Below are 27893 nucleotides of genomic sequence, written 5' to 3'. Positions count from 1 at the left end.
GGCAGAAATATAAGTTAAGGAAATCATACCATTTTATAATCACATGAAAAAGAATAAAATAACTAGGAATAAACTTAATCAAAGAGACGAAAGACATACACTCTGAATCTATAAAAAACTGATACATGGGCAGAGCAAGATGGCAGGGGAGTAAGAGGCCATGCTCACTTTCTCCCACAAACACATCAAAAAAACACATCTACATGTAAAACGACTCACATAGAACACCAACTGAATGCTGGCAGAAGAACTTAAACCTCCAAAAAGGGCAAGAAACTCTTGACATAACTGAGTAGAACAAAAGAAAAAAAGAGAGAGAGAAAAGGAATCAGGACGGGACTAGCATTCCTGAGAGGGAGCTGTGAAAGAGAAAAGGAACCCACATCCTGGGAAGCCACCTAACTGACGGAAAGATCAGCTGAGTTGGTGGGACCTTGAAGCCAGTGAGAAAAGTGCAGCAGCTAGACTGAGAACAGCAAAGCAGAGTTAGAGCCACACAGATCATCTGAACCCCCGGCCTGGACACCACAGCCTGAGACACAAGGTCGGGGCTGGCTGGGTGATAAGACTCAGGCTCCAGAGGTCCTTGTTGCTGTTGAGAGCCACTGACTGCTGGACCTACCCATTTCCTTCTTCTCCCTGAAAACACATTGAACATCCTGGGAATAAAAGCCTGCTCACACTGAAGAAACAGAGCATATATTCAAACTCCCACACCAAAAATTAATAGTAACCCCCTCCCCAAAAATACAATGGGGTGACTTTGCATAGAAGAAGCATTACAAGACTACAGTTTGGCTTCCCCAAACTCACAGAAAAACACAAGCAAGATGAAGAAGCTCAGAAACCATTCCCAGATAAAACAACAAGATAATTCACCTAAAGCAGTCAACAATGAAACAGACCTCTGCAGTCTGATAGATATTGAGTTCAAAAGGGAGATAGTGAAAATACTGAAGGCATTAAGAGAGGATATGAACAGTAATGCACATTCCTTTAGAAAGGAACTAGAAAATATAAGGAGGAGCCAAGAAAAAATAGAAAATTCATTTGCAAAGATACAAACTGAGCTAAAAGCAATAAAGAGCAGAATGAATAATGCAGAGAAATGAATTAGTGATGTGGAAGATAGAATAATGGTAATCACCCAATGGCAGAGGAGACAGAAAACCAAATGAAAAAAATGAAAACAATACCAGAAACCTATGGGATAATATAAAGTGGGCCAATCTATGCACAATAAGAATTCCAGAAGGACAAGAAAAAGAAAAGGGGATTGAAAATATATTTGAAGAAATTCTGGCTGAAAATGTTCCAAATCTAAAGGATACTGACAACAAGACACAGGAAGCACAGAGGACCCAAACAAGTTGAACCCAAACAGGCCCACACCAAGACATAGTCTAATAAAAATGGCAAAAGTTAAAGATAAAGAGACGATTCTAAAGGTAGCAAGAGAAAAGCAAAGTATTAATTATAAGTGAACCCCCATAAGTCTATCAGCTGATTTCTCCACAGAAACACTACAGGGCAGAAGGAATGGCAAAATATATTTAAAGTGCTGAAAGGAAAAAACCTGCAACCTAGAATACTCTATCCAGTAAGACTATCATTTAAAATAGAAGGGGAAATAAAGGATTTCTCCAACAAGCAAAACATAAAAGAGTACAGTAATACTAAACACATTCAAAGAAATACTGAAAGGGTTTCTTTAAATTTTTTTAAAAAAAGAGAAAAGGAAGAAATAGGATGGAGGAAACCACAATTGGAAAGCAGTCACTTAAATAAGCCAGCATACAAATCTAAACAGGAAGATGTTAAAAAAAAAAAACAGCAATAATACAATGTGGGAAAGTAAAGAAAGAAATTATAAATTTTTCTTTTTATTTTAATGATGTGTTTGCGCCTATATTACTATCAAGCAAAAGCAAGCAGATATAGGAACGGGTTAATTTACTTAAAAAACAAGGCAACCGCAAATCAAAACCAAACATTATATTCACAAAAACTGAAAAGAAATGTACTCAAGCAGAAAATAAATGGAAATCATGCAACCCATAAAAGAAAAGGAGAAGGAGAAACAAAGAATCAACTGGAAAACAAGGTTTAAATGGCAATAAAAACATATCTATCAATAATCACTTTAAATGTCAATAGACTCAAGGCTCCAATTAAAAGACACATATTGGCAGATTGGATAAAAAGCAAAACCTGTCAATCTGCCGTCTAAAAGAAACTCACCTGAGGGGAAAGGACACATAAAGATTGAAAGTGAGTGGAGGAAAAGATATTTCATGTCAATGGACAAGATAGGAAAGCAGAAGTTGCAATATTCATATTACACAAAATAGACTGAAATAAAGGCACAAAGAAGGACAATATTTAAAAGTTAAAGAATACATTGAAAAATAAGACATTACAATCATCAATATATATGCCCCTAACATAGGAGCAACCAGGTACTTATGACAAATACTTACAGACATAAAAGGAGAAAATATAGGAATACAATCATGGTAGGAGACTTTAACACCCCCCTCACATCAATGGACAGATCCTCTAGACCGAAAATCAATAAGGCAACAGAGATCCCAAAGGACATAACAGAAAAGCTAGACTTAATTGACATCTTCAGGACATTACATCCAAAAAAAAAAAAATGAGAATATACATTCTTCTCAAGTGCACACGGAACATTCTCAAGAATTGATCACATACTGGGGCACAAAGCTAACCTCAACAAATTTAATAGTATAGAAATTATTTCAAGTATCTTCTCTGACCACAATGGCATGAAACTAGAAATCAACCACAGGAAAAGAAATGAGAAAAAACCTACTACATGGAGACTAAACAACATGCTACTAAAAAACCAAGGGGTCAATGAGGACAACAAGAAGGAAATTAAAAACTACCTTGAGACAAATGATAATGAAGACACATCCACTCAAAAATCTATGGGAGGCCACAAAAGCAGTGCTCACAGGGAAATTCATACCAATACAGGCCTTCCTCAAAAAAGAAGAAAAATCTCAAATCGACAACTTCACTCAACACTTAAATGAATTAGAAAAAGAAGAACAAACAAAACCTAAAGTCAGCAGAAGGGAGGAAATCTTAAAGATCAAAGAGGAAATCAATAAAATAGAGATTAACAAAACAATTGAAGAAATCAATAAAACCAAGAGCTGGTTCTTTGAAAAGGTAAACAAAATTGACAAACCTCTGGTGAGACTCACCAAGAAGAGGAGAGAAAAAACCCAAATAAACAAAATGAGAAATGAAAAAGGACAAGTCACAACGGATACTATAGAAATACAAAACACCATGAGAGAATACTATCAACAATTGTATGCCAAAATTTGACAATCTGTAAGAAATGGACAACTTTCTAGAGACTTACAGCCTGCCAAAACTGAATCAAGAAGAAATAGATCAACTGAACTGGCCAGCCACTAGAAACGAAATTGAAGAGGTCATAAAAACACTCCCTACAAAGAAAAGTCCAGGACCAGATGGCTTCACACGTGAATTCTACCAAACATACAAAGAGGAAGTGATAACCATCCTCCTCAAACTTTTTCAAAAGGTTGAAGAAGAAGGAACACTCCCAACGATATTCTATGATGCCACCATCACCCTCATTCCAAAACCAGACAAAGATACCACCAACAAAGAAAACTATACACCAATATCTTTGATGAATATAGACGCAAAAATTCTCAAAAAATTTTAGCCAACTGAATCAAACAACACATAAAAAAGATCATACAACACGAACAGGTGGGATTCATCCCAGGTGCACAAGGATGGTTCAACACACGCAAATCAAACAACGTCATACACCACAGTAACAAAAGTCAAAAACCACAAGATCATCTCAATAGATGCAGAAAAAGCACTTGACAAAGTCCGATATCCATTCATGATGAAAAAACTCTTAACCAAAGTGGGTATAGAGGGAACATACCTTAACATAATCAAAGCCATTTATGGAAAACCCACAGCAAATATAATACTCAATGGAGAAAAGCTGAAAGCCTTCCCACCTAAATCTGGAACAAGACAAGGATGCCCACTCTCACCACTGTTATTCAGCATAGTCTTGGAAGTCCTAACCACAGCATATCAGACAAACCAAAGAAATAAAAGGCATCCAAATAGGAAGAGAAGAGGTAAAACTGTCACTGTATGCAGATGACATGATACTATATGTAGAAAACCCTAAGGACTCATGAACTGATCAGCAAATTCAGAAAAGTAGCAGGATATAAGATTAACATTCAGAAATCAGTCACATTTCTGTATACTAAAAATGAAATATTAGAAAAAGGAATACAAAAATACAATACCATTTAAAACTGCACCCCAAAAAATCAAATACCTGGGAACACATCTGACCAAGGAGGTAAAGGACTTACATGCCAAGAACTATAAAACATTAATCAAGGAAATTAAAGAAGATGTAAAGAAATGGAAAGATATCCCATGCTCCTGGGTCAGAAAAATTAATATTGTAAAAATGGCTATACTACTCAAAGCAATCTACAGATTCAATGCAATCCCTATCAAACTCCCCATAACATTTTTCACAGAACTACAACAAACAGTTCAACAATTTATATGGAACCACAAAAGATCCAGAATTGCCAAGGCAATCCTGAGGAACAAAAACCAAGCAGGAGGCATCACTCTCCCAGACTTCAGGCAATAGTACAAAGCCACAGTCATCAAGACAGTGTGGTACTGGTACCAAAACAGACAGACAGACCAATGGAACAGAGTAGAGAGCCCAGAAACAAACCCAGACACCTATGGTCAAGTAATCTTTGACAAAGGAGGCAAGAACATGAAATGGGAAGAAGACACTCTTTTCAGCAAGTCGTGATGGGAAACCTGGACAGCTGCATGCAAATCAATGAAACTAGAACACACCCTCACACCATGCAGGAAATCAACTCAAAATGGCTGAAAGACTGAGATCTAAGAAAAGACAACGTCAAAATCCTGGAAGCGAACATAGGCAAAGCATTCTTTGACATCAACCTTACAAATGCTTTCTCAGGTCAGTCTCCTAAAGCAACAGAAATAAGAGCAAAAATATGGGACCTAATCAAACTGACAGCCTTTTGCAGAGCAAAGGAAACCAAAAGAGAACAAAAAGACCACTTACAGGTTGGGAGAAAATACTTTCAAATGATGCAACTGACAAGGGTTTAATCTCTAAAATATGCAAGCAACTTATACAACTCAACAGCAAAAAAGCCAACAACCCAATGGAAAAATGGGCAAAAGACCTGAATAGACATTTCTCCAAACAAGATATACAGATGGCCAACAAGCACATGAAAAAATGCTCAATATCCCTGATTATTAGAGAAGTGCAAATTAAAACTACCATGAGATACTACCTCACGCCAATCAGAATGGCCATCATTAATAAGTCCACAAATAACAAATGCTGGAGGGGGTGTGGAGAAAAGGGAACCCTCCTGCACTGTTGGTTGGAATGTAGGCTGGTACAACCACTATGGAAAACAGTGTGGAGGTATCTTAGAAAACTACACATAGAACTACCATATGACTTAGAAATCCCACTCTTGGTCATACATCTGGACAAAATTTTCCTTGAAAAATACTCCTGCACCCGCATGTTCATTGCAGCACTATTCACAATAGTCAAGACATGGAAAAAACCCAAATGTCCATTGACAGATGATTGGATTAGGAGGATGTGGTGCATATAAACAATGGAATACTACTCATCCATGAAAAAGAACAACATAATGCCATTTGCAGCAACATGGATGGAACAAGAGACTCTCATACTTAGTAAGTCAGAAAGAGAGAGACAAATACCATATGATATCACTTATATCTGGAATCTAATATATGGCACAAAGGAACCTTTCCACAGAAAAGAAAATCACGGACTTGCAGAATAGACTTGTGTTTGCCAAGGGGGAGGGGGAGGGAATGGGGTGGTTGGGGAGCTTTGGGTTAACAGATAGAAACTATTGCCTTTGGAATGGATTAGTGATGAGATCCTGCTGTGTAGCACTGGGAACTATGTCTAGTCCCTTATGATGGAGCATGATAATGTGAGAAAGTAGAATGTGTACATGTATGTGTCACTGGGTCACCATGCCGTACAGTAGAAAAAAAGTATATTGGAGAAATAACAAGTTAAAAAAAAGAAAGTGAGGCAATGTCCTTAGATTCTGTGACATTGCAGTTAAAATCTGGGAGAAGGGCTTTTCTGAGGTATAATATGTGATGAGCTGAAATGGTAAATTTTTTTCACAGTAATCAAAAATGAAAAATTAAAAAATAAAACACTGATACAGAAACTTGAAAATAATAAAAAAATAGAAAGACATTCCATGTTCATGGATTGGAAAAATTAATATTGATAAAATAACCATACTCCCCAAAGAATCTACCTATTTAATACAACCACTATCCAAATACCTACGACATTTTTCACAGTCCCAGAATGAGTAGTATGAAAAAATACTGAATCATTATGCTGTACCTCTGAAAATAATATAATAATGCAAATCAACAATATTTAATAAAAAAGTTTTATATTTGTATTTAATATATATTAATATTACTTAATAATAAAAAATGAAGTGTGAAACAATGTCGATGCACCTGGAAAGTATTAATTAGGGAAATAATTCAGACAGAGGAAGACAATATAAGTTTCACTTACATGCAGAATCTAAAAGATAAAAACATGAATGAATATAATGATATATAGAATCACAGATACAGAGGGTAAACAAATGGTTACCAGTGGGATTAGGAATGGGGGCTAGGATATCTGGAGGAGGGGCAGATGGGGGTAGGTGATTAATAGTTACAGAATAAAGAAGATACAAGGATATATTGTACAGCACAGAGAATATTGTTAATATTTTATAATATCTTTAAATGGAGTATAATTTATAAAAATATTGCATCAGTATGTTATACACCTGAACCTAATATGATATTGTAAATCAACTATAATTTAAAAAAATGTCAAATTCATTGAACCAGAGTATAGAATGTTGCTTACCAGGGACTGAAGCATGAGAGCTATGCAGAAATATTGGCCCTGGGTACAAATTTGTTTTGCTAAGATCTAATGTACAACAATATGACTATAGTTAACAATATTATATATTTGAAATTTGCTAAGAGGGTGTATCTTAAGTGTTATCACCACACACACTCACACACACGCCCAGTAACTATGAGGTGTTGTATATGTTAACCAGTTTGTTTGTGGTGAATATTTCACAATATATCAAATCACCTAATTTTACATTTTAAATATAAATAATTTTAATTCTCAACTATAAAATTGGAAGAAGAAAGAATTAAGACAAAAAGCTTAAGTTTGTGGCAGTGAGACTAGAATTGAAGGAATATAAATAATAGCTCACATTTTTTGTGAGTTTATATCCAGATAAACTCTAAGTGTTTAAACTATTAATAATTCCCAGATAAGGAAACTGATGGAAAGAAAGGCATTGTAGGAGAGCAGATTAAGATGTTGGAATAGAAGGACTGGAGCTCAACTTCTCTCCTAAAAACAACAAAATTCACAACTAAAGGCTGAGCAATCACCACTCAAATGGACTGGAAACCTTAAAAAAGATACCCTACTCCAGAAGAAAAAGAGGGGCCACATCAAGAGGTAGGAGGGGCGATTTCAGGATATAAACAACCCCATACCTCATGGGTAGGAAGCTCCACAGACTGAAAACTAACTGTTTCACAGAGACTCACCTACAGGAGTAAGAGTTCTGAGCCATACATCAAACCCTCACGTGCAGGGATCCAGCACAGGAGAAAGAGCCCCTGGAGCATCTGGCATTGAAGGCCAGTGGGGCTTGTGTGCAGTAGCTCCACAGGACTGGGAGAAACAGAGACCCCATTCTTAAAAGGTGCACACAAACTTTCACGTGCACTGGGTCCCAGAGAAAAGCAAAGTCTCCATGAGAATCTGGATCAAACCTGACTGCAGTGCTTGGAGGACATCCTGGGAAAACAGGGATGAATGTGGCTTATTGTGAGGGAAGGACATTGAAAGAAAAGCTCTCAGGAATAATCAGCAGTGTGCCTATCTCTGGAGGTGGCCATTTTGGGAAAATCTGGCCCCACCTGTCAGTCAGTGCTGAGAAGCCCCAGGGCAAACAACAATCCAGGTGGGATCACAGCACCACCCCTCAGTAAACAGGCTCCCTAAGGACCCCTCAGGCACACAGATGCCTCTAATCACATCCAGAGACTAAGTCCCACCCACCAGAGGGATTAGAATCAGCTCCACCTACCAATGGGCAGGCATCAGCCCCTCTCATCAGGAAGCCTACAGCAAGCCCCCATACAGACTTCAGCCACAGGGGGACAGACACCAGAAGTAAGAGAGGGTACAATTGTACTCTCTGTAAAAAGGCAACCACAACTAAAACCTATCAAAATGAAAAGGCAGAGAATTATAACTTAAATGAGGGAGAAAGGAAAAACCCCAGAAAATCAGCTAAGCAATGAGGAGATTCTCAGCCTCCAGGGAAAAGACTTTAGACTGTTGATGCTGAAGATGATGCAAGACATTGGAAATAAACTGGAGGCAAAGATGGATAACTTACAGGAAACACTCAGGAAAGAGATACAAGATATAAAACTTAAACAAGAAGAGATGCAAAACACAATCACTGAAATAAAAAATTCACTAGAAGCAGCTAACAGCAGAATACAAGAAGCAGAAGAATGAATAAGTGAGGTGGAGGACAGATTAGTGGAAATTATGGATGCAGAACGGAAAAGAGAAAAAAGATTGAAAACAAATGAAGAGTGTCTCAGAGAACTCTGGGACAATGTTAACCGTACCAACATCCGTATTATAGGGGTGCAGAAAGAGGAGAGAGGAGACATAAAAAACATTCCAAGAGATAATAGCCGAAAACTTCCCTAACATGGGGAAGGAACCACTCACTCAAATCCAGGAAGCACAACGAGTACCATATAAAATAAACCCAAGGAGGAATACACTGAGACACATATTAATCACACTGACCAAAATTAAAGACAAAGAGAAAATCTTGAAAGCAGCTAGGGAAAAGAAACAAGTAACATACAAGGGAACCCCAATAAGGTTATTGGCAGATTTTTCAGCAGAAACTCTGCAGGCCAGAAGGGAGTGGCATGATATACTCAACGTGATGAAAGGAAAAAACCTCCAAGATTACTTGACCCAGCAAGGCTTACATTCAGATTTGAAGGAGAAATCAAAACCTTCACAGATAACCAAAAGCTGAGAGAATTCAGCAATACTAAACCAGGCTTACAACAAATACTAAAGGAACTTCTCTAGGTAGAAAAGAAAAGACAGCAAGAGGAAACAAAAATTCCACAAATGACAAGGCTCACCAGTAAAGGTATATACCCAGTAAACATATGAAATCATCCATGTACAATTATACCACCAAAATCAGAAATCATGAGAAGAGGTGGGTACAAATGCAGGACACTGGAGATGCCCTTCCGATTAAGAGAACAACAACTTAAAACAATCTCATATACATATAGACTCATATCAAAACTTCAGAATAACTGCAAACCAAAAATCTACAATTGATACACAAACAAGGAATCTCTGGAGAAGAAATATATCTCATAGTAAATAAGTGCATGATCCACCATGAAGTGGGTCATTTGACATCATTCTTGGAATGCTGAAGTCTTCTTACATCTGATTCTGAATTCCTTATGATACTTATGGTATCATAACTTATGATAATTATAATTAAATAATGCAACTGTACAATTAAATAATACAGTCCTACAATTATATTATTAATAACCATTTCTCTCCATGGTACAATGAAAGGTCTATAATGTCTTGTTTATCACATCACCTAAAATGGTGTAACACCTATATTGAAGAATCAATAAGATGTAACAAATTGTGAGGACATATTTATATAGTTACACTGTTTTTTAACCAATTTATGCATTTTATATTTTACTTATTTTCAGAGTGTGTATTATTTTTTATTCTTACCAGTTAAGTTATTCTTTTTATTATTCTATATAAAATATTTAATGGTATATAAGGCTTTCTTCTTTATAAATTTTAGTTGCACAATATACACAATTTTAATATAATACTAATATTTAGAGAGAAATTGAAATGTAATAGATAATACTAAATAGTAAGGATGAAAGCCGTACAAAATTGGATAAAGTATAATATAAATTTCCTATTTGTCTCAGCATATTTTCCATTCCACTTCTCCAGAGGGAGTCACTTAATCTGTTTCTTAAGATCCATAATATAATAATCTGTGTGAATGTAATTGTGTTTAAATATATGTATTTTATTCTGTAAAAAAATAAATAAAATAAAAAAAAATTTTACCCACAAAAAAAAAAAGAAAGGTATTGTAACTTTCAGCTAATGAGTGACTGGGATGTCAAATTCAGGCAGTGCAGTTTCACAATGTCTGCTCTTGACTATTATGTCTACATCCTCAATAAAAGAGTTATTTGGAGATGAAAATAATAGAACTTTAGAAAATAACAGAACAAATAACTGGGGCATAAGATATTCCTAAGAATCAATGATTAATTTTGAGCCTCAGTGAATAGGTTATGAAAAACTGGGGCTTAACTTTAACTGTGTGTTTAAAGGAAATTGTTGTATCTGTATTTCCTGCTTTGTATGATTGTAAGCTCAGAGGAGATGAATGGCCATATTGAATACTAGAGGTGATATCCACGTAAATAAGAGCCTCATGGCTCTCTGCTGAGAGAGTATCTACCAGAGACAAGACTATCACTCTCTGGAACTCCTTGCAATGAACTGCAATATTGAGGGCAATAAATCAGGCATTCCTTTAGCTGCCTCAGTTCCAAGAATACCAACAATAAAAACCAGTATACCCAAGTTGCATATCAAGGTAGGATTCCATGGGACTTTTCCCACTTACTAAATGTGCAATAACTGGTAAACTCTCTATCTCAGTAAATGGCACCTCCATCCAATGAGGGTAAACAGTCATCAGTTTACCCTCAATCATCAATATACTTCCTTCTCTCCATATTCACACCTAATATCCCAGTCAGGCTCTCATCATTTTTTGTCTGCATCACTACGGTAGCCTCTTAAGTGATCTTCTCCCTTCTACTTTTGTGCCTCAATGCTTCATCACAAATTATTGCACTCAATATGCCTAGCTATGCCAGACTTCTGTCAGTTATTAAAACAAGGCAAACTTATTCCGTTCTCTAACCAAGAACATTCTTTACTTAAGCTTTTTGAATACCTGTCTCCTTTTCATATTGATTATGCTAATCAATGTATGAACTTTGTTTAGATCCAGATTGGAACAAACTTTAAAAAACAAACACTTATTATATCATTGTGGAAATTTGATATTAAGGATATTTTTAATATGCTAGTAATAAGGTGTTTATTTTTATTTTATTTTATTTACTTATTTATTTTTGGTCTTTTCTAGGGCCACAGCCCTCAGCAATGCTGGGTCCTTAACCCACTGAATGAGGCCAGGGATTGAACCCACAACCTCATCATTCCTAGTTGGATTTGTTAACCACTGAGCCACGATGGGAACTCCATAAGGGTTTATGTTTAAACATCTTTGTCATAAATACTTCAGAATATATCTTTAAAAGATAGAGATAAGGTGTCTATTTTTAAACATCTTTGTCTTTTAAAGCTATATTCTGAAGTATTTATAACAGATAATATGATGTCTGAAATTTGCTTCAAAATAATACAGTGGGGAATGGGAGAGTTGGTAGGAGTGTGAAGAAATAAAATTGGCCATATACTAATATAATTGTTGAAATTGGTTATAGGGTATATGGGAGTCCAGTAAACTGTTCTACTTTTGCATGCTGAAAATTCAGGTTTAAATACTTAAACATAATGTACATATTCAGTGGAATCAGCCTCCATCCTGCATGAAGGAGAAGAAAACAAAATATTAATAAATAATACGAGTGTTATGGGAATATTGGGACAATGAAATCTGGAAATTAGTCACCTGTTCACAGCCTTGGGGCAGAGCAACTAAGACTCTGGGTTCTTCTATACAAACTCTAATACAGTATATGTTTATAAGAAAAGAGGGCCCCGTCCTTGCCAGTGTGTCTAAGCCTCACCTCTGAGCTGGAGATGATTGCGGATGAAAAGTCTTCAAGGAAAGGGTACAAACTGTTGACTGACAAGCTACTGCTGGCCCATAGGCAGGTTTCTTTGAAACTATGGTGTTATAAGATTTCTTTAATTAGAATCCAGCATTCAAAATATGTTATGTTTCACATAAAAATCTTGATGTGGGGTTTTTTTTTTTAATTTTGGAGATTTGGTAATACTTAGAGTTGAGTTACAGTTCTTCCTCAGATAGGCAGGATGCTTGTCCCCTCTTTGCCACCCTCAGCCCCCAGGTCTGCTTTACTTATTCTTTATAATATGCACCTTTTTTTTTCTAATACAAACAAAAGTTTGTTACAGGTTTGTAGATGGTGCTGAGCTCCAAAAGCCTGCTCTAATTTCACTGAGTTTTTTTTCCTTTTTATAGGCACACCCATGGCATATGAAAGTTCCTAGTCTAGGGATCAAATCGGAACTTCTATTGCCACCCTATGCCATGGTCACAGCAATGCGGGATCCAAGCTGCATCTGTGACCTGCACTGCAGCTTGCTCCAACACTGGATCTTTAACCCAGTGAGTGGGGCCGGGGACCGAATTTGCATCCTCATGGATACTAGTTGGGTTCTTACCTGCTGAGCCACAATGGGAACTTCTCTGTGCTTTTCAATATTCAATAATTAACATGTGGGGCTTTGGTAGCAAAGGAAAGAATGATGTCTTAGATGCCTTAATCTTTGTATAAGTGTTATAACTTCCAAATTAGAAAGGACCTCAGATGCTCAATGGGGATGATGACTATTCAGAAGATACCAGGTTTAATAATTTTCTTAGGCTCTTTTTTTCATGAAAGCTACCATAGAGTAGAAATAGGACACAGGGTTAAAAGCCATGGATGGAAACTGTAACCCTGAGTTGAAATTGATCAACCTTTGTTTCAAGATTTTTTCCCTGTCTTATCTCTCAGAGATTCTGTGTGTGTGTGTGTGTGTGTGTGTGTGTGTGTGTGTGTGTGTTGGAAGCAGGGTGGAGATTGACAGACCTGTATGGATTCTGCGGTGGGCTTTCAGGTGAGAACTTTTGGTGTACACTTTGCTGCATCCTGCAAAGTCACATTGGTGAATCCGTCTTCTCTTCAAGTCAAGGGACTCTTCTCCCTGCATTTGGGTCATTACTGCTGGTCTGAGCACAGAAAGAGAGATAGGGCCAAATAGTGATTTAAAAATGGAGGCTAAATAAATGGACTTACATATAATGGGACCACTTCACACACACATTTAATTTATGCAGATTTAATATCAGCCTTCCCCCCTACCCCAAGAAGAAATAATTGAAATAGTTCGAGCAATTCCCTCAATTAGGCCACTCTACTCAGTAAGTGCAGGTCCCAGAGGTAGTAATGTTTCTTTGGGTGATTTCTGTTCCCAAGCAGTGTGAGCATTTCACGCTTTAAATCTTATTTTTAGGTTTAAAGAAATGAGTTTTTCATACAACATGGTTGCTAAAACAAACCAACTATAAAGCTACTGTAAATTTACAGAAAGAAACAGAATGCAACTATATAGGAAATTTACAGGTTTTTTTCAAGGGTGAAGTTGATGATTTACGATTAGAACACTAACTGTCATAACATGTATGTCCATGCACATGGGTGCACACAATCTCATACCTTTATTGGGAAGGCAGTTTACTTATATTTTGTTGTCCTTAAATTCTTACTACTGTGTCTGAGGATTTGTTCCACTTCTACCATAGACACATATATATCTACACAGCGACAGACCTGAAGTAAAGGTAAAAGTACTCACTCTTGCTGTAGTCCCTGAATACCCTGTAAGGCTGAGGATCCACTCTCAATTGCATTCTCCTCACTGTCACTTGGGATCTCCAGTGGAGACATGGAGGTGGGGTCAACTTTCACTGAAAGCAAAGAAAAGGAGCAGTGTGGGCTACAAATATATAAGCCTCTGTAATCATTTTCAGAATCTCTAGTTTGGCCCACAATGAGAAGGAGCAGCAAGATAGAGAAATAAAGAAAAAGCAAAGATGGGATATGTATATTTGTATGGAAGGAAAAGAAGAGTATTTAAAACTATAGCATAACAAGTTACAGAAATTACTTTGAGGGAAGTAATGGACATTCTTGTACCATTAGAATGAGCTTCCCAAGGATAGTGAGTATGATAAGATAATGGGTTTCTCTAGGACAGGATCAGGGTCTGAGTCAGCTCTCTATCTCCAGCCCCCAAGGACAGGGTCTGCTAAAAAGTCATGTTCAATGTGTGTTTGTTGAATCAAACTCTAAATAGTTCCCTGGTTATTCTAAGACCAATGCCTAGGCTCATGCCAGAGGTGAAAACAGTTCCTTTGATTTTGTGTTCCTAAATGGAAACAAATCAATGAAATGAGACACATAATTAGTGTCTAGTAGGTGCTTAATACATGTTAGCACCTTCCCTTCCACCTATGTTGCCAGAAGCCCTCAAATATTTATTGTCAACTATTGGTGTTTTTGAGCCCTAACAAAACTCAGTCAGGTGGTCAGCTATCTGGTGAAAGCTTCAATGTCTATATAGAAGAAACAAGGGTGACAATAAAGATTGGGATGGGGAGTATTTGACTAGTGCAGTCACCTCCATAAATCACTAAAAAGTTTTAAGCATGTGTCTAAATATGGGTGTGTCTCTGTGTGTATGTGTGTGAGATAGAAATGTACTAGCCTCCCAAAATTTTGTGTATATTATGAAAAACAAACAAAATAACATGTAAAGGGTGAGCAAATACAAAGAGAAATTTTATGCTTTCTTCTTGTGCTCCAAATATTTTGTGCAGAACTTCCCTTTGACTTCCACCAAGGTGTAAGTATGCCATTTTGGAGACCATTGTGCTAATCGTCTTAGCTTGAAACCACTTTGAACAATTTAAAAATTTATTCTGTTTATTTACAGTGTCTGTGGTGGACTGATGGATATTATGGAGTGAATTCAAAGCCCATCAAACCATCCCTTGGTATTACCACTACCTTGATATCAGCAAAGTCTCACACAAAGAAGTTTATTTTCCCATTACCTTTTCTGTAAGGCTCTCTCACTATGTGAGAATTGATAATCATATTTGAATTAACTCCCTCAGGGGAATCTCAAAAATAAGATTGTTATGAACACTTATCATTACTACAATTAAACACTAGTCAATAATGACATTTTTATTCAAAAGAACATAGCACAGTCTCAGCAACTTCATGCTTAGCATGTTGTTTTTTATTTTCCTACATTTAGAGATGTTATCTTTACATTTAAAGATAACAAAGCATTGAATTTCAAAGGTAGAAAACTCTTAGAAAGTTGCTTTTTTTTACACCGAGCTAAAATTTGGTTTCTAGTCATAACCCCCCCATATCTGTGCTTTGTTCTTTTTAATTCATGCTAAACATTTATCAGTCTTCTCACCATCTTAATCATCAGTCCTCTCACCATTTTAATCTTTCTCCTGCAATTATGTTACAATTTCCCAACATCCCTCCTCAAGCTGAACATCCAAAACTATTGTAATTCTATGGATGTGGTGAAGCCAAATATGTTGAACCACTTCAAGAGGACATATAATTTTCTTTGATTATTCTTCATTACAACTAAATTAGATATGTCTCCAGGAGGGGAACTGGATTACTGAGGAATAGTGGTGAGAGGGAGACAAATGTACCTTTCTGAATTTTGAACTTATTTTAAAATTAAATATATGGACCCTGTCCTAGGTAAATATCCAAGTTTTTCATCAAATTATTTGTTACAAGTACTATCTACTACTGTGCTCTCTGGGATGCACAAGGAGAAATAGGATAGAGTCTTGTCCTCGAGGAATTTACAATTCAATTGGGAAGAATGTCTATACACTTGTGATACAGGCAAGTGTAAAAGTAATATGGATGGTGATAGATGCCAGATAAAGAGGAACACAGGAAAAATGGGGACATTTCAAAGAGGACTATTTCTACCTGTAAGGAAGAGAAAAGTTACAGTGTTGGGGGAGGTAAGGGGGTAAGGCTGGCTATGTATGCAGGGTTAGAAACATTCTCAACTTTTCTACCAAAGCATTCCTAATGGCATAGATGATTAAACACATCCTTCTGGAAAGTCCCAGGTTGGGTGCCTTAGTAAGCTTAAAACTATTTTTTGTAGAGGTTCTCTTCTGGTGCAGTGGGTTAAGGATCCTGCGTTGTCACCACAGTGGCTCAGGTGACTGCTGTGGCATAGGTTCAACCCCCAGCCCAGGAACTTCCATATGCTATGGGCATTGCCAAAAACAAAGTAAAACAAACAAAAAAACACCTTATTTTTGAGGTTTATGCTTTATCTTAAAACATTATTCAAATATCACATTTTTCTCCTTAATAAATAATATTTTTAAAATGTAAAAAGTTTTAAATTACTATCAAATAATATAGAGGTTCTAGGAAGATACATAGTTCAAAGATTTGCATACCTCAGTTTGAGAAGCAAGGGCTAAGCAAAGGAGTCATTGTACATTTACAAGCATTGAAGAGAAATGTAGAAACAGTATCTACTAAAGATTGCTCTTAAATCTGTGTGCAAGGATAACTGGAGGGGGTGAAAAGAAACAAGAGATAGGATATTCAAAAAGAGAGTAGATGAAGGAAGTTAAGGCCCAGCAATGGGGAACACTAATGCTTACCTGATCCAGCATTTTTTCCATCTCCTCCAATAAGTGGGACTGTAATGGCAGCAGGGCCCCCATCTGCAGGCAAAGTAGTATATACCATAGGCAGTGACTGCACCACCACCGGGATGGCTTTCAGGCCACTCATCTTATTTGGCAGACTGACTGAGGGGATAGTGTGAATCACATGTAAGATCTGCTGGCCACCAGTGCCCTGAGAGGAGGCCAGGATAGAGCCTGAAGTCAGAACGGTAGGGATGTTTGCTGAAGTGCCTGTGTTGGATGTTGAAGTAGACTCTACAAGGGTCTGGGAAACAGGTTCTGGCTTTGGAGGACGTATTGGAGCTTGCAGCATACTGGCAGGCTGAAGAGGAGCCTTTGGCTTGTGAAAGGAGAGGTCAACTGGTTCCACCTGGGGCAGGTTGAAATCATTAGCCAGAAGTTCTTCTGGGGGCTCAATCTTGATGTCATTTAACAGTGCTGGATTCTCCATGGGATTGATATCTAGGAGTGGTGGAGATGTCATATCACCTCTGCCTGTTGTCTTAAGGGAATCTCTAATTTGAACAGAGCCAGTGACCTAAAATAAATACATAAAGAAATGAGAGGTGCAAAACAGTTAGTGTTAGTACCCTGAAGAAGAGACATGTGAGAAATGAAAGAAAGAAATCTCTATTCTCTTGTCATGGACAGAATATACAGGGAGTTGAAAAAAATGAGGCAAGAATTAAAAGAGGAAAAAGTAAATAGGAAAAGGGGGAAACTTTATCGAGTACTAGCACTGGACACAATATAAGGCAATTGATAAAAATTATTTCATTTAATATTTGCAATAATTCCACAAGATTAATTAACATCAACATTTTCTGAGTATCTACTACAAGTACTGTGTTAAGCCCATTGAGGGCACAAGTTAATGAGGTATAGCTGTGAAGTACATACTAACAGACCAACTATAATGATAGAATATATATGAGTAGCTTATAAGTCACACCATAACAACTTATGCAGCAGACATATAAGCAAGGTATTTCAGAAAGAGAAAAAGGAATGATTCATTCTGTCTAGTGGATCAGGGAAGGTTTCAAGGAGGAAGTAACATTTTACATGGGTCTTAGACAATTAATGATGCTTAAGGAATAATGATGCTACTGTCAGTTGTGTTACATACAAAATCTAAATTTAAAAATTAAAAATACTAATTGAATGGTTGCTTCATGGGTAATATATAAAATAACATAAATCTCAACCTAATCACAATTTTTAAAAAGAGTTCCATGAATTCAAAGGTCAAGGATATCCCCAATCGAAAAGTGAGCAGAAGGAGTTCCCATTGTGGCTCATTGGTAATGAACCTGGCTAGTATCCATGAGGATGCAGGTTCTATCCCTGACCCTGCTTGATGGGTTAAGGATCTGGCATTGCTGTGAGCTGCAGTGTAGGTCACAGAAACAGCTTGGATCTGGCATTGCTGTGGCTGTGATGTAGGCTGGTAGCTACAGCTCCAATTCAATCCCTAGCCTGGGAACCTCCATATGCTGCAGGTACAGCCTTAAAAAGACAACAAAAAAAGTGAGCAGAAAACCTGAATAGACATTTTCCAAAGAAGACATACAGATGGCCAATAGTCACATGAAAAGATATTCAACATCATTAACTATCAGAGAAATGCAAATCAAAACACAAATAAGATGTCATATCACACCCGTCAGAATGACTATCATCAAAAAACCTAAAAATAGGAGTTCCCGTCGTGGCACAGTGGTTAACGAATCCGACTAGGAACCATGAGGTTGCGGGTTTGGTCCCTGCCCTTGCTCAGTGGGTTAATGATCTGGCGTTGCCGTGAGCTGTGGTGTAGGTTGCAGACGCGGCTCGGATCCCGCGTTGCTGTGGCTCTGGCATAGGCCGGTGGCTACAGCTCCGATTCAACCGCTAGCCTGGGAACCTCCATATGCCATGGGAACGGCCCAAGAAATAGCAACAACAACAACAACAACAACAAAACAACAACAAAAAAGACAAAAGACAAAAAAAAAAAAAAAGCGAAAAACCTAAAAATAAATTTTGGAAAGGATGTGGAGAAAAGGGAACCTACTATCTTGTTGGTGAGAATATAAGTTGGTGCAGTCATTATGGAAAATAATATGGGGTTCCTCAAAAAAATAAATAGAACTATCGTAGGTCCAGCAATTCTACTCCTGGGTATAGATCCAGAAAAAAAAAAACAGTAATTCAGAAAGATAGAGGCATACCCAGTGTTCACAGCAGCACTATTTATAAAAGCCTAAATACAGAAGCAACCTAACTGCCAATCAACAGGTGAATGCATAAAGATGTGGTATATATACACAATGGAATATTATTCAGCCATAAAAAGAACGAGATTCTGCCATTTTCAGCAACTTGGATGACCCTAGAGAATATTATGCTTAGTGAGCTAAGTCACACAGAAAAATGTTCTATGATATCTCCTATTTGTGGAATCTGAAAAATAACACAAACAATTGTTTATACAAAACAGAGATTGATTCATAGATATAGAAAACCCAAACCAGTGGTTACCAAAGGGGAAAGGGAATGGAGGAAGAACAAATTGGAGGTACGGGATCAAGAGATACAAACTACTATGTATAAAATAGATAAGAAATAATGATACATTGTCTAGCACAGAAAATTATACTCGTTACCTTATAATAAGCTATAAAGTTACATAATCTGCAAAAATATTGAATCACTATGCTATACATCTGAAAATAATAAAATATTTTAAATGATTCATAGGTGCAGGAGGTGTTTATAAATTTTGGAGATTAATCCCTGGTCAGTTGATTCACTTGCAAAGACTTTCTCCCATTCTGTGGGTTGTCTTTTCGTTTTGTTTAGGGTTTCCTTTGCTGTGCAGAAACTTTGAAGTTTGATTAGGTCCCATTTGTTTATTTTTGTTTTTATTGTCAATACTCTAAGAGGTAGACCTGAGAAGATATTGCTGTCGTTTATGTCAGAGAGCGTTTGGCTATGTTTTCCTCTAAGAACTTGATAGTGTCTGGTCTTATATCTAGGTCTTTCATCCATTTGGAGTTTCTTTTTGTGGATGGTGTTAGGGAGTGTTCTAACTTCATTCTTTTCCATGTGGCTGTCCAGTTTTCCCAGCACCACTTATTGAAGGGGCTGTCTTCTCCATTGTATATTCTTGCCTCCTTTGTCATAGATGAGTTGGCTGTAGGTGCATGGCTTTAATCCTGGGCTTTCTATCCTGTTCCACTGATCTATATGTCTGTCTTTGTGCCAGTACCATATGGCTTTGATGATTGTTGCTTTGTAGTATAGTCTGAAGTCTAGGAGCCTGGCTCCTCCAGCTCCATTTTTTCGTTATCAGGATGGCTTTGGCTATTCCGGGTCTTTTGTGCTTCCAAACAAACTTTAAAATACTTTATTCGAGTTCTGTGAAAAATGTCCTTGGTAATTTTATAGAGATGTGTCTTGTTTTATGTTAATTTTTTCCCTTAAGTTTAACAGCACCCGTTCTTCAGCCGCATCCTGCTGAGCACAAGGAAACCCAGTAAGGTTATCAGCAGATTTTTCAGCAGAAACTCTGCAGGCCAGAAGATAGTGACATGATATACTTAATGTGATGAAAGGAAAAAAATCTCCAACCAAGATTACTTGACCCAGCAAGGCTCTCGTTCAGATTTGAAGGAGAAATCAAAAGCTTCACAGATAAGAAAAAGCTAAGAACTTGGCAACACCAAACCAGCTTTACAACAAATACTAAAGGAACTTCTCTAAGCAGAAAAGGCCACAACATGAAACAAAAATACCACAAATGACAAGGCTCACCAGTAAAGTTATACATACAGTTAAGATACGAAATCATCCACGCACAATTGTGGCACCAAAATCAGAAATCATGAGAAGAGGTGGGTAAAAATAGAGGACACTAGAGATGCACTTGCAATTAAGAGACCAACAAGTTAAAACAATAACAAATATATATAGACTCTTATATAAAAACTTCAGAAAAACTGCAAACGAAAAATCTACAATTGATACACAAACAAACAAGAAAAATCAACTCAAGTACAATGCTAAAGGTTGTCATCAAACCACAAGAGGAGAGAACAAGAGAAGGGAAGAAAAAAGAGCAGCAAATTCAAGTCCAAAGTAATTGACAAAGTGACAATAAGAACATACATATCAATAATTACCTTAATTGTTAATGGACTAAACGCCCCAACCAAAAGACATAGACTGGCTGAAGGGATACAAAAACAAGACCCATATATACGCTGTCTTCAAGAGACCCACTTCACTTCTGGGGACACATACAAATCGAAAGTGAGAGGATGGAAGAAAATATTTCATGCAAACGGGGATCGAAAGAAAGCTGGAGTAGAAATACTCATATCAGACAAAATAGACTTTAAAATGAAGACTATTTTAAGGGACAAAGAAGGTCATTACATAATGATCAAAGGATCAATCCAAGAAGAAGATATAACAATGTTAAATATCTACGCACCCAACATAGGTTCACCACAATATATAAGGCAACTGCTAACAGCCTTAAAAGGAGAAATCAACAATAACACAATCATAGTGGGGGACTTTAACACCCCACTTACAGCAATGGACAGATCAACCAGACAGAGAATCAATAAGGAAACACAGGCCTGGAATGATGCATTAAACCAGATGGGCTTAATAGATATTTATAGGACATTCCATCCAAAACCAACAGAATACACATTCCTCTCAAGTGCACATGGAACATTCTCTAAGATTGCTCACATCCTGGGCTACAAATCCAACCTCGGTAACGTTAAGAAAATTGAAATCATATCAAGCATCTTTTCTGACCACAACGGTATACAACTGGACATCAACAACAAGAAAAAATCTGCAAAAAATGCAAACACGTGGAGACAACATGCTACTAAACAACCAATGGATCACTGAAGAAATCAAAAAATACCTAGAAGCAAATGACAACGAAGATAGGACACTCAAAAACCTATGGGATGCAGCAAAAGCTGTTGTAAGAGGAAAGTTTAGAGCAATACAAGCGCACCTCAGGAAACAAGAAAAAGCTCAAATAAACAAGCTAACTTTACATCTAAAGCAGCTTGACAGAGAAGAACAGACAAGACCTAACGGTATAGAAGGAAAGAAATCACAAAGATCAGAGCAGAAATCAATGAAATAGAAACAAAAAAAAAACCCATAGAAATGATGAATGAAATGAAAAGCTGGTTCTTTGAAAAGATCAATAAAATTGATAAACCCTTTGCCAGACTTTTCAAGCAACAAAGAGACAGGACTCAAATCAATATATTTAGAAATGAAAAAGGAGAAGTAACAACGGACATCACAGAAATACAAAGGATTCTAAGAGACTACTATAGGCAACTATTCGCCAATAAAACAGAAAACCTAGAAGAAATGGACAAATTCTTAGAAAAGTACAATCTTCCAAGACGAAACCAAGATGAAATAGAAAAGAAGAATGGACCAATCACAAGAAATGAAATTGAAACTGTGATTAAAAATCTGCCAACCAACAAAAGTCCAGGACCAGAGGGCTTCACAGGCGAATTCTATCAAACATTTAGGGAAGATCTAAGGCCTTCTGAAACTATTCCAAAAAAATGCAGAGGAAGGGATACTCCCAAACTTATTCTATGAGACCACCATCACCCTGATACCAAAACCAGACAAAGATAACACAAAAAAAGAATATTACAGACCAATTTCACTGATGAAAACAGATGCAAATATCCTCAACAAAATACTAGCAAACCACATCCAACAATACATTAAAAGGATTGTACATCATGATCAAGTGGGATTTATCCCAGTGATGCAGGGGTTCTTGAATATCCACAGACCAAACAGTGTGATACACCACATTAACAAACTGAAGAATGAAAACCATATGATCCTCTCAATAGACGCTGAAAAAGTCTTTGAAAAAATCCAACACCCATTTCTGATTAAAAAAAAAAAAACCTTTAGAAAGTGGGCATAGAGGGAACCTGCATCAGTATAGTAAAGGTCATATGACAAACCCACAGCTAACATTTTTCTCAGTGGTGAAAAGCTGAAAGAATTCCCACTGAGATCAAGGATGTCTGCTTTAGCGACTACTATTCAACATAGTTTTGGAAGTCCTAGCCACAGGAATCCGAGAAGTAAAAGAGATAAAAGGAATCCAAATTGGAAAGGAAGAAGTAAAACTATCTCTATTTGTAGATGACATGATACTATACCTAAGAATCCTAAAGACTCTACCAGAAAACTGTTAGAGCTCATCAATGAATAAATGAATTTGTCAAAGTCGCAGGATACAAAAGCAATACACAGAAATTGACTGCATTTCTAAATACTAGCAATGAAAGAGCAGAAAGAGAAATTAGTCAAGCAATCACATTTCCCATCACATCCAAAAGAATAAAATACCTTAGAGTGAATAAACCTATGTAAAAAGACAAAAGACCTGTACTCTGTAAGACGCTGATGAAAGAGATCAAAGATGACACAAATAGATGGAAAGACATACCTTGCTCTTGGATTGGAATGACTATACTACCCAAGGAAATCTACAGATTCAATGCAATCCCTATAAAATTACCAAGGACATTTTTCACAGAACTCGAATAAAGTATTTTAAAGTTTGTTTGGAAGCACAAAAGACCCGGAATAGCCAAAGCCATCCTGATAACGAAAAAATGGAGCTGGAGGAGCCAGGCTCCTAGACTTCAGACTATACTACAAAGCAACAATCATCAAAGCCATATGGTACTGGCACAAAGACAGACATATAGATCAGTGGAACAGGATAGAAAGCCCAGGATTAAAGCCATGCACCTACAGCCAACTCATCTATGACAAAGGAGGCAAGAATATACAATGGAGAAGACAGCCCCTTCAATAAGTGGTGCTGGGAAAACTGGACAGCCACATGGAAAAGAATGAAGTTAGAACACTCCCTAACACCATCCACAAAAAGAAACTCCAAATGGATGAAAGACCTAGATATAAGACCAGACACTATCAAGTTCTTAGAGGAAAACATAGCCAAACGCTCTCTGACATAAACGACAGCAATATCTTCTCAGGTCTACCTCTTAGAGTATTGACAATAAAAACAAAAATAAACAAATGGGACCTAATCAAACTTCAAAGTTTCTGCACAGCAAAGGAAACCCTAAACAAAACGAAAAGACAACCCACAGAATGGGAGAAAGTCTTTGCAAGTAAATCAACTGACCAGGGATTCATCGCCAAAATTTATAAACACCTTCTGTAGTTCCATACCAAAAAAACAAACAACCCCATCAAAAAATGGGCAGAAGATCTAAACAGAGAGTTCTCCAAAGAAGACATACAGATGGCCAAACAAACAAGCAAACAAAAAACACATGGAAAGATGTTCAACATCACTTATTATTAGAGAAACTCAAATCAAAACCACTGTGAGGTACCATCTTACACCAGCCAGAATAGCCATCATCAAAAAGTCTAGAAACAATAAGTGCTGGAGATGGTGTGGAGAAAAAGGAACCCTAGTAGACTGTTGGTGGGATTTTAATTTGGTGCAGCCACTGTGGAAAATAGTACAGAGATGCCTCAGAAAACTAAAAATAGAACTACCATTTGATCCAGCCATCCCACTCATGGGCATCTATCCAGAGAAAACCATGACCCGCAAAGACACATGTATTCTCATGTTCATTGCAGCACCATTTACAATACCCAAGATATGGAAACAACCTAAATGTCCATCGACAGAGGAGTAGTTCAAGAAGAGGTGGTACGTATACACAATGGAATATTTTTCAGCCATTAAAAGGAACAAAATACCGGCATTTGTAGCAACATGGATGGACCTAGAAATTATGATGCTAAGTGAAGTCAGCCACACAATGAGACACCAACATCAAATGCTTCCACTGACATGTGGAATCTGAAAAAAGGACAGGCTGAACTTCTTTGCAGAACAGATGCTGACTCACAGACATTGAAATACTTACGGTCTCCGGAGGAGACAGTTTGGGGGGTGGGGGTATGTGCTGGGATTGTGGGATGGAAATGCTATAAAATGGGATCCTGATGATCATTGTACAACTATAAATGTAATAAATTCATTGAGTAATTTAAAAATAAAATAAAATAAAATAAAATAAAATAAAATAAAATAAAATAAAATAAAATAAAATAAAATAAAATTTAGATGAGAGATAATATGGCCCTGAACTCAGAGATTGATGAGGGGCAATGTCCTCTTGTTCTGACTTCCTTTAAAAAACCTTCAGAGCATGCTGAGTATGAGTAAAGACACTAAGAAGTAAGCATGTTTTACCTACAAAATTTAGCCAGATAGCCATCTCCTTTCTCCATCTGCAATGCTATGATATTTTGATTTCTTGATTTATAAGCCCTCATCCCTACTCAGGCTTTGTTTGTAGTCCACGTATTGCTTCAATCTGCTCCTCAAGAATGGTTTGTCCTACTGTTTGCTGTACATATAACATAATCCATCCCTCCTGGGTGGATTCACTCAACCTATGTAGGGAAGCAGTAGAATCCTGTTGGTGGAGAAGTTGTCAAGAATGGTTCTGTTGAACTTAAAAAATTTCTTGTCCTTTGAATCCACCAAATCAACCTAAGCTCCTATTTTTCCCATATTCCCTACTTGTCTCTTCAGGTGTCTAACTGCCTCCCTAGATTAAAGTGGCAGAATCCAAGGAATCTCTGGAATTACAGAGATTCAATAATACTGAGAAACATAGTTACCACAGAAAGCATAAAATGAGGTTAGGTTTAATTTCATTTTCTAGAAGTGTATGGACTATGGGTACAGGTACAGAAATAAACACTGTCTGCCAAAATACATTAAGGGAAGAGCTAGCTAAATTTTCAGGGACTTTCTGGACTCTCTGCTTTAGCCCCAGAAACCTAAGGAAGCTGAAGTTCTGAATGTTAAATATAAAATGGAGATGACTCTGGCAAACTTACTTTCTTTTGCTAAATAGAGGCCATCTCTTAGACTTTGAGTGTTGCCCAGAATAATGCTATGAGTAGAAGACCTTTTGCTTAGTTAATACTCAAGCTACAGTTATTCATTTTATTGACAAATATATTACTCCAAAATGGAAACTAACTGATGAAAATATACAACTTAAAGAACATATAGGCTATTGTTGCCTATAAGATGTTGCAGGTTCCTGCTTCAGCAAGCCACCATGATTTTCCATTTTGTAGACCAAGTTTTCCTGTGATCTAACAATTCTTAACAACAACCCTGTCTACAACAGAGTATCAATCATTACTCTTCTTCTGCAATCATCACAAGACATTAAAAGAAATGGAAGTCCAACTGTTTGGGTTGCACTGTTTTAATAGCAACTGCTTCAAAGCACATAGTCACATATTTCCTTTTTACATGTTACTTTCAAGTGTATCTGTTATACCTAAATGAATCCATCCTGTAGCAAGGATTTTTTGGCTTGTTAATGCCATATATATATTTTTTTCTTTTTATGGCTGCACAGGCAGTGTATGTACGTTCCTAGGCCAGGGGTTGAGTCAAAGCTGCAGCTGGGGCCTACACTGCAGCCATGGAAACACCAGATCCTAGGTACGTCTGCAACCTACAACATAGATTGTGGCAACCCTAGATCCTTAACTTACTGAGTGAGGCCACGGATCAAACCCACATCCTCACAGAGACAACATCAAGTCCTTAACCCACTGAGCCACAACAGGAATTCTGTGAATGCCATATTTTGCAAGTACACCTCCTCAAGTAAAAAGACTATGATTAAAAGCAGTTTTCAAGTTTGACATTTGTGGCCTGAAGACATACTAAGATAAGTACTCAGTATCTACATATTACTATAGTGAGTGATTTTTGCATGCAGAGAGAATTTTCTTTTAACATGGTCAAAATGATTTTAATAAGAATTTTAATATACAGTCTGAATTCTTTCATATTTTTAATATAGCTATCCCTATGGCTGAAAAAAACACATGATCTGCCTTACCGTCTCCTTGTACAAAGCAAACTATACTTAAAGCTTCTGAAAAATATATAAGGTGGGAGTTCCCCCATGGCTCAGTGGGTTAAAGATCCAGAATTGTCACTGCTGTGTCTCTGGTTATAGCTGTGGCATGGGTTTGATCATGGCCTGGGAACTTCCATATGCCCTTGTTGAAGCTGAAAAAAAAAAAAAAGATATAATGTAAGGAGTGAGTTTTCAGCCCTAGAGTTTGGGAAGTTTTTAAGAATTCTTGCAAAGATGACTAAAAATGGCTCCCTATTCCTCTTTTCATTGAATACAATTACCACAGCTTTGGGCAAAACTTTCCTTGAAAAAGACACATGCACCCACATGGTCATTGCAGCACTATTCACAATAGACAAGACATGGAAACAACCTCAATGTCCATTGAGATGAATGTTTAAGAAGATGTGGTATATATACACAATGGAATACTACTCAGCCATAAAAAAGAAAAAAATAATGCCATTTGCAGCAACATGGATGGAACTAGAGACACTCATACTGAGTGAAGTAAATCAGAAAGAGAAAGATAAATACCATATGATATCACTTATATCTGGAATCTAATATATGGAACAAATGAACCTTTCCACAGAAAAGAAACTTATGGACATGGAACACAAACTTGTGGTTGCCAAGGGGGAAGGGAAAGGAGTGGGATGGACTGGGAGTCTCGGGTTAATAGATACAAACTATTGCTTTTGGAATGGATAAGCAATGAGATTCTGCTGTATAGCACAGGGAACTATATCTAGTCACTTGTGATGGAGCATGATGGAGGATAATGTGAGAAAAGAAGTATATGTGTGCATATATATATACATATATATATATATGTATATATATATATGACTGGGCCACTTTGCTGTACAGTAGAAAATTGACAGAACACTGTAAAGCAACTATAATGGAAAAATTATTTTTAAAAAATTTAGGGAGTTCCTGTCATGGCATAGCAGAAACGAATCTGACTGGG

At 37.1% G+C, this 27893-nt stretch overlaps 1 protein-coding gene across 19 annotated transcripts in view; it reads right to left on the bottom strand.

Moving 5' to 3' along the window:
• KLF8 (KLF transcription factor 8) overlaps positions 1-27893 on the bottom strand; it is a 365585-nt gene that overhangs the window by 45601 nt on the left and 292091 nt on the right. For 18 of the 19 annotated variants that reach the window (XM_085006125.1, XM_085006114.1, XM_085006117.1 and 15 more), the window contains 3 exon segments: positions 16866-17430; positions 13982-14093; positions 13216-13355 (listed from right to left, as the gene is read on the bottom strand). In XM_085006125.1, the coding sequence (XP_084862251.1) occupies positions 13216-13355; positions 13982-14093; positions 16866-17430 (817 nt within the window). 19 annotated transcript variants of the gene reach the window in all.

Source organism: Sus scrofa, chromosome X, assembly GCF_054392235.1.
Source record: "Sus scrofa isolate SSC_HxYL_T2T_F1_AM1 chromosome X, Sscrofa_HxYL_maternal_Yorkshire_Landrace_v2.0, whole genome shotgun sequence".
Classification (NCBI taxonomy): Eukaryota; Metazoa; Chordata; class Mammalia; order Artiodactyla; family Suidae; genus Sus; species Sus scrofa.
This window is presented reverse-complemented; position numbering and strand designations above follow the sequence as displayed.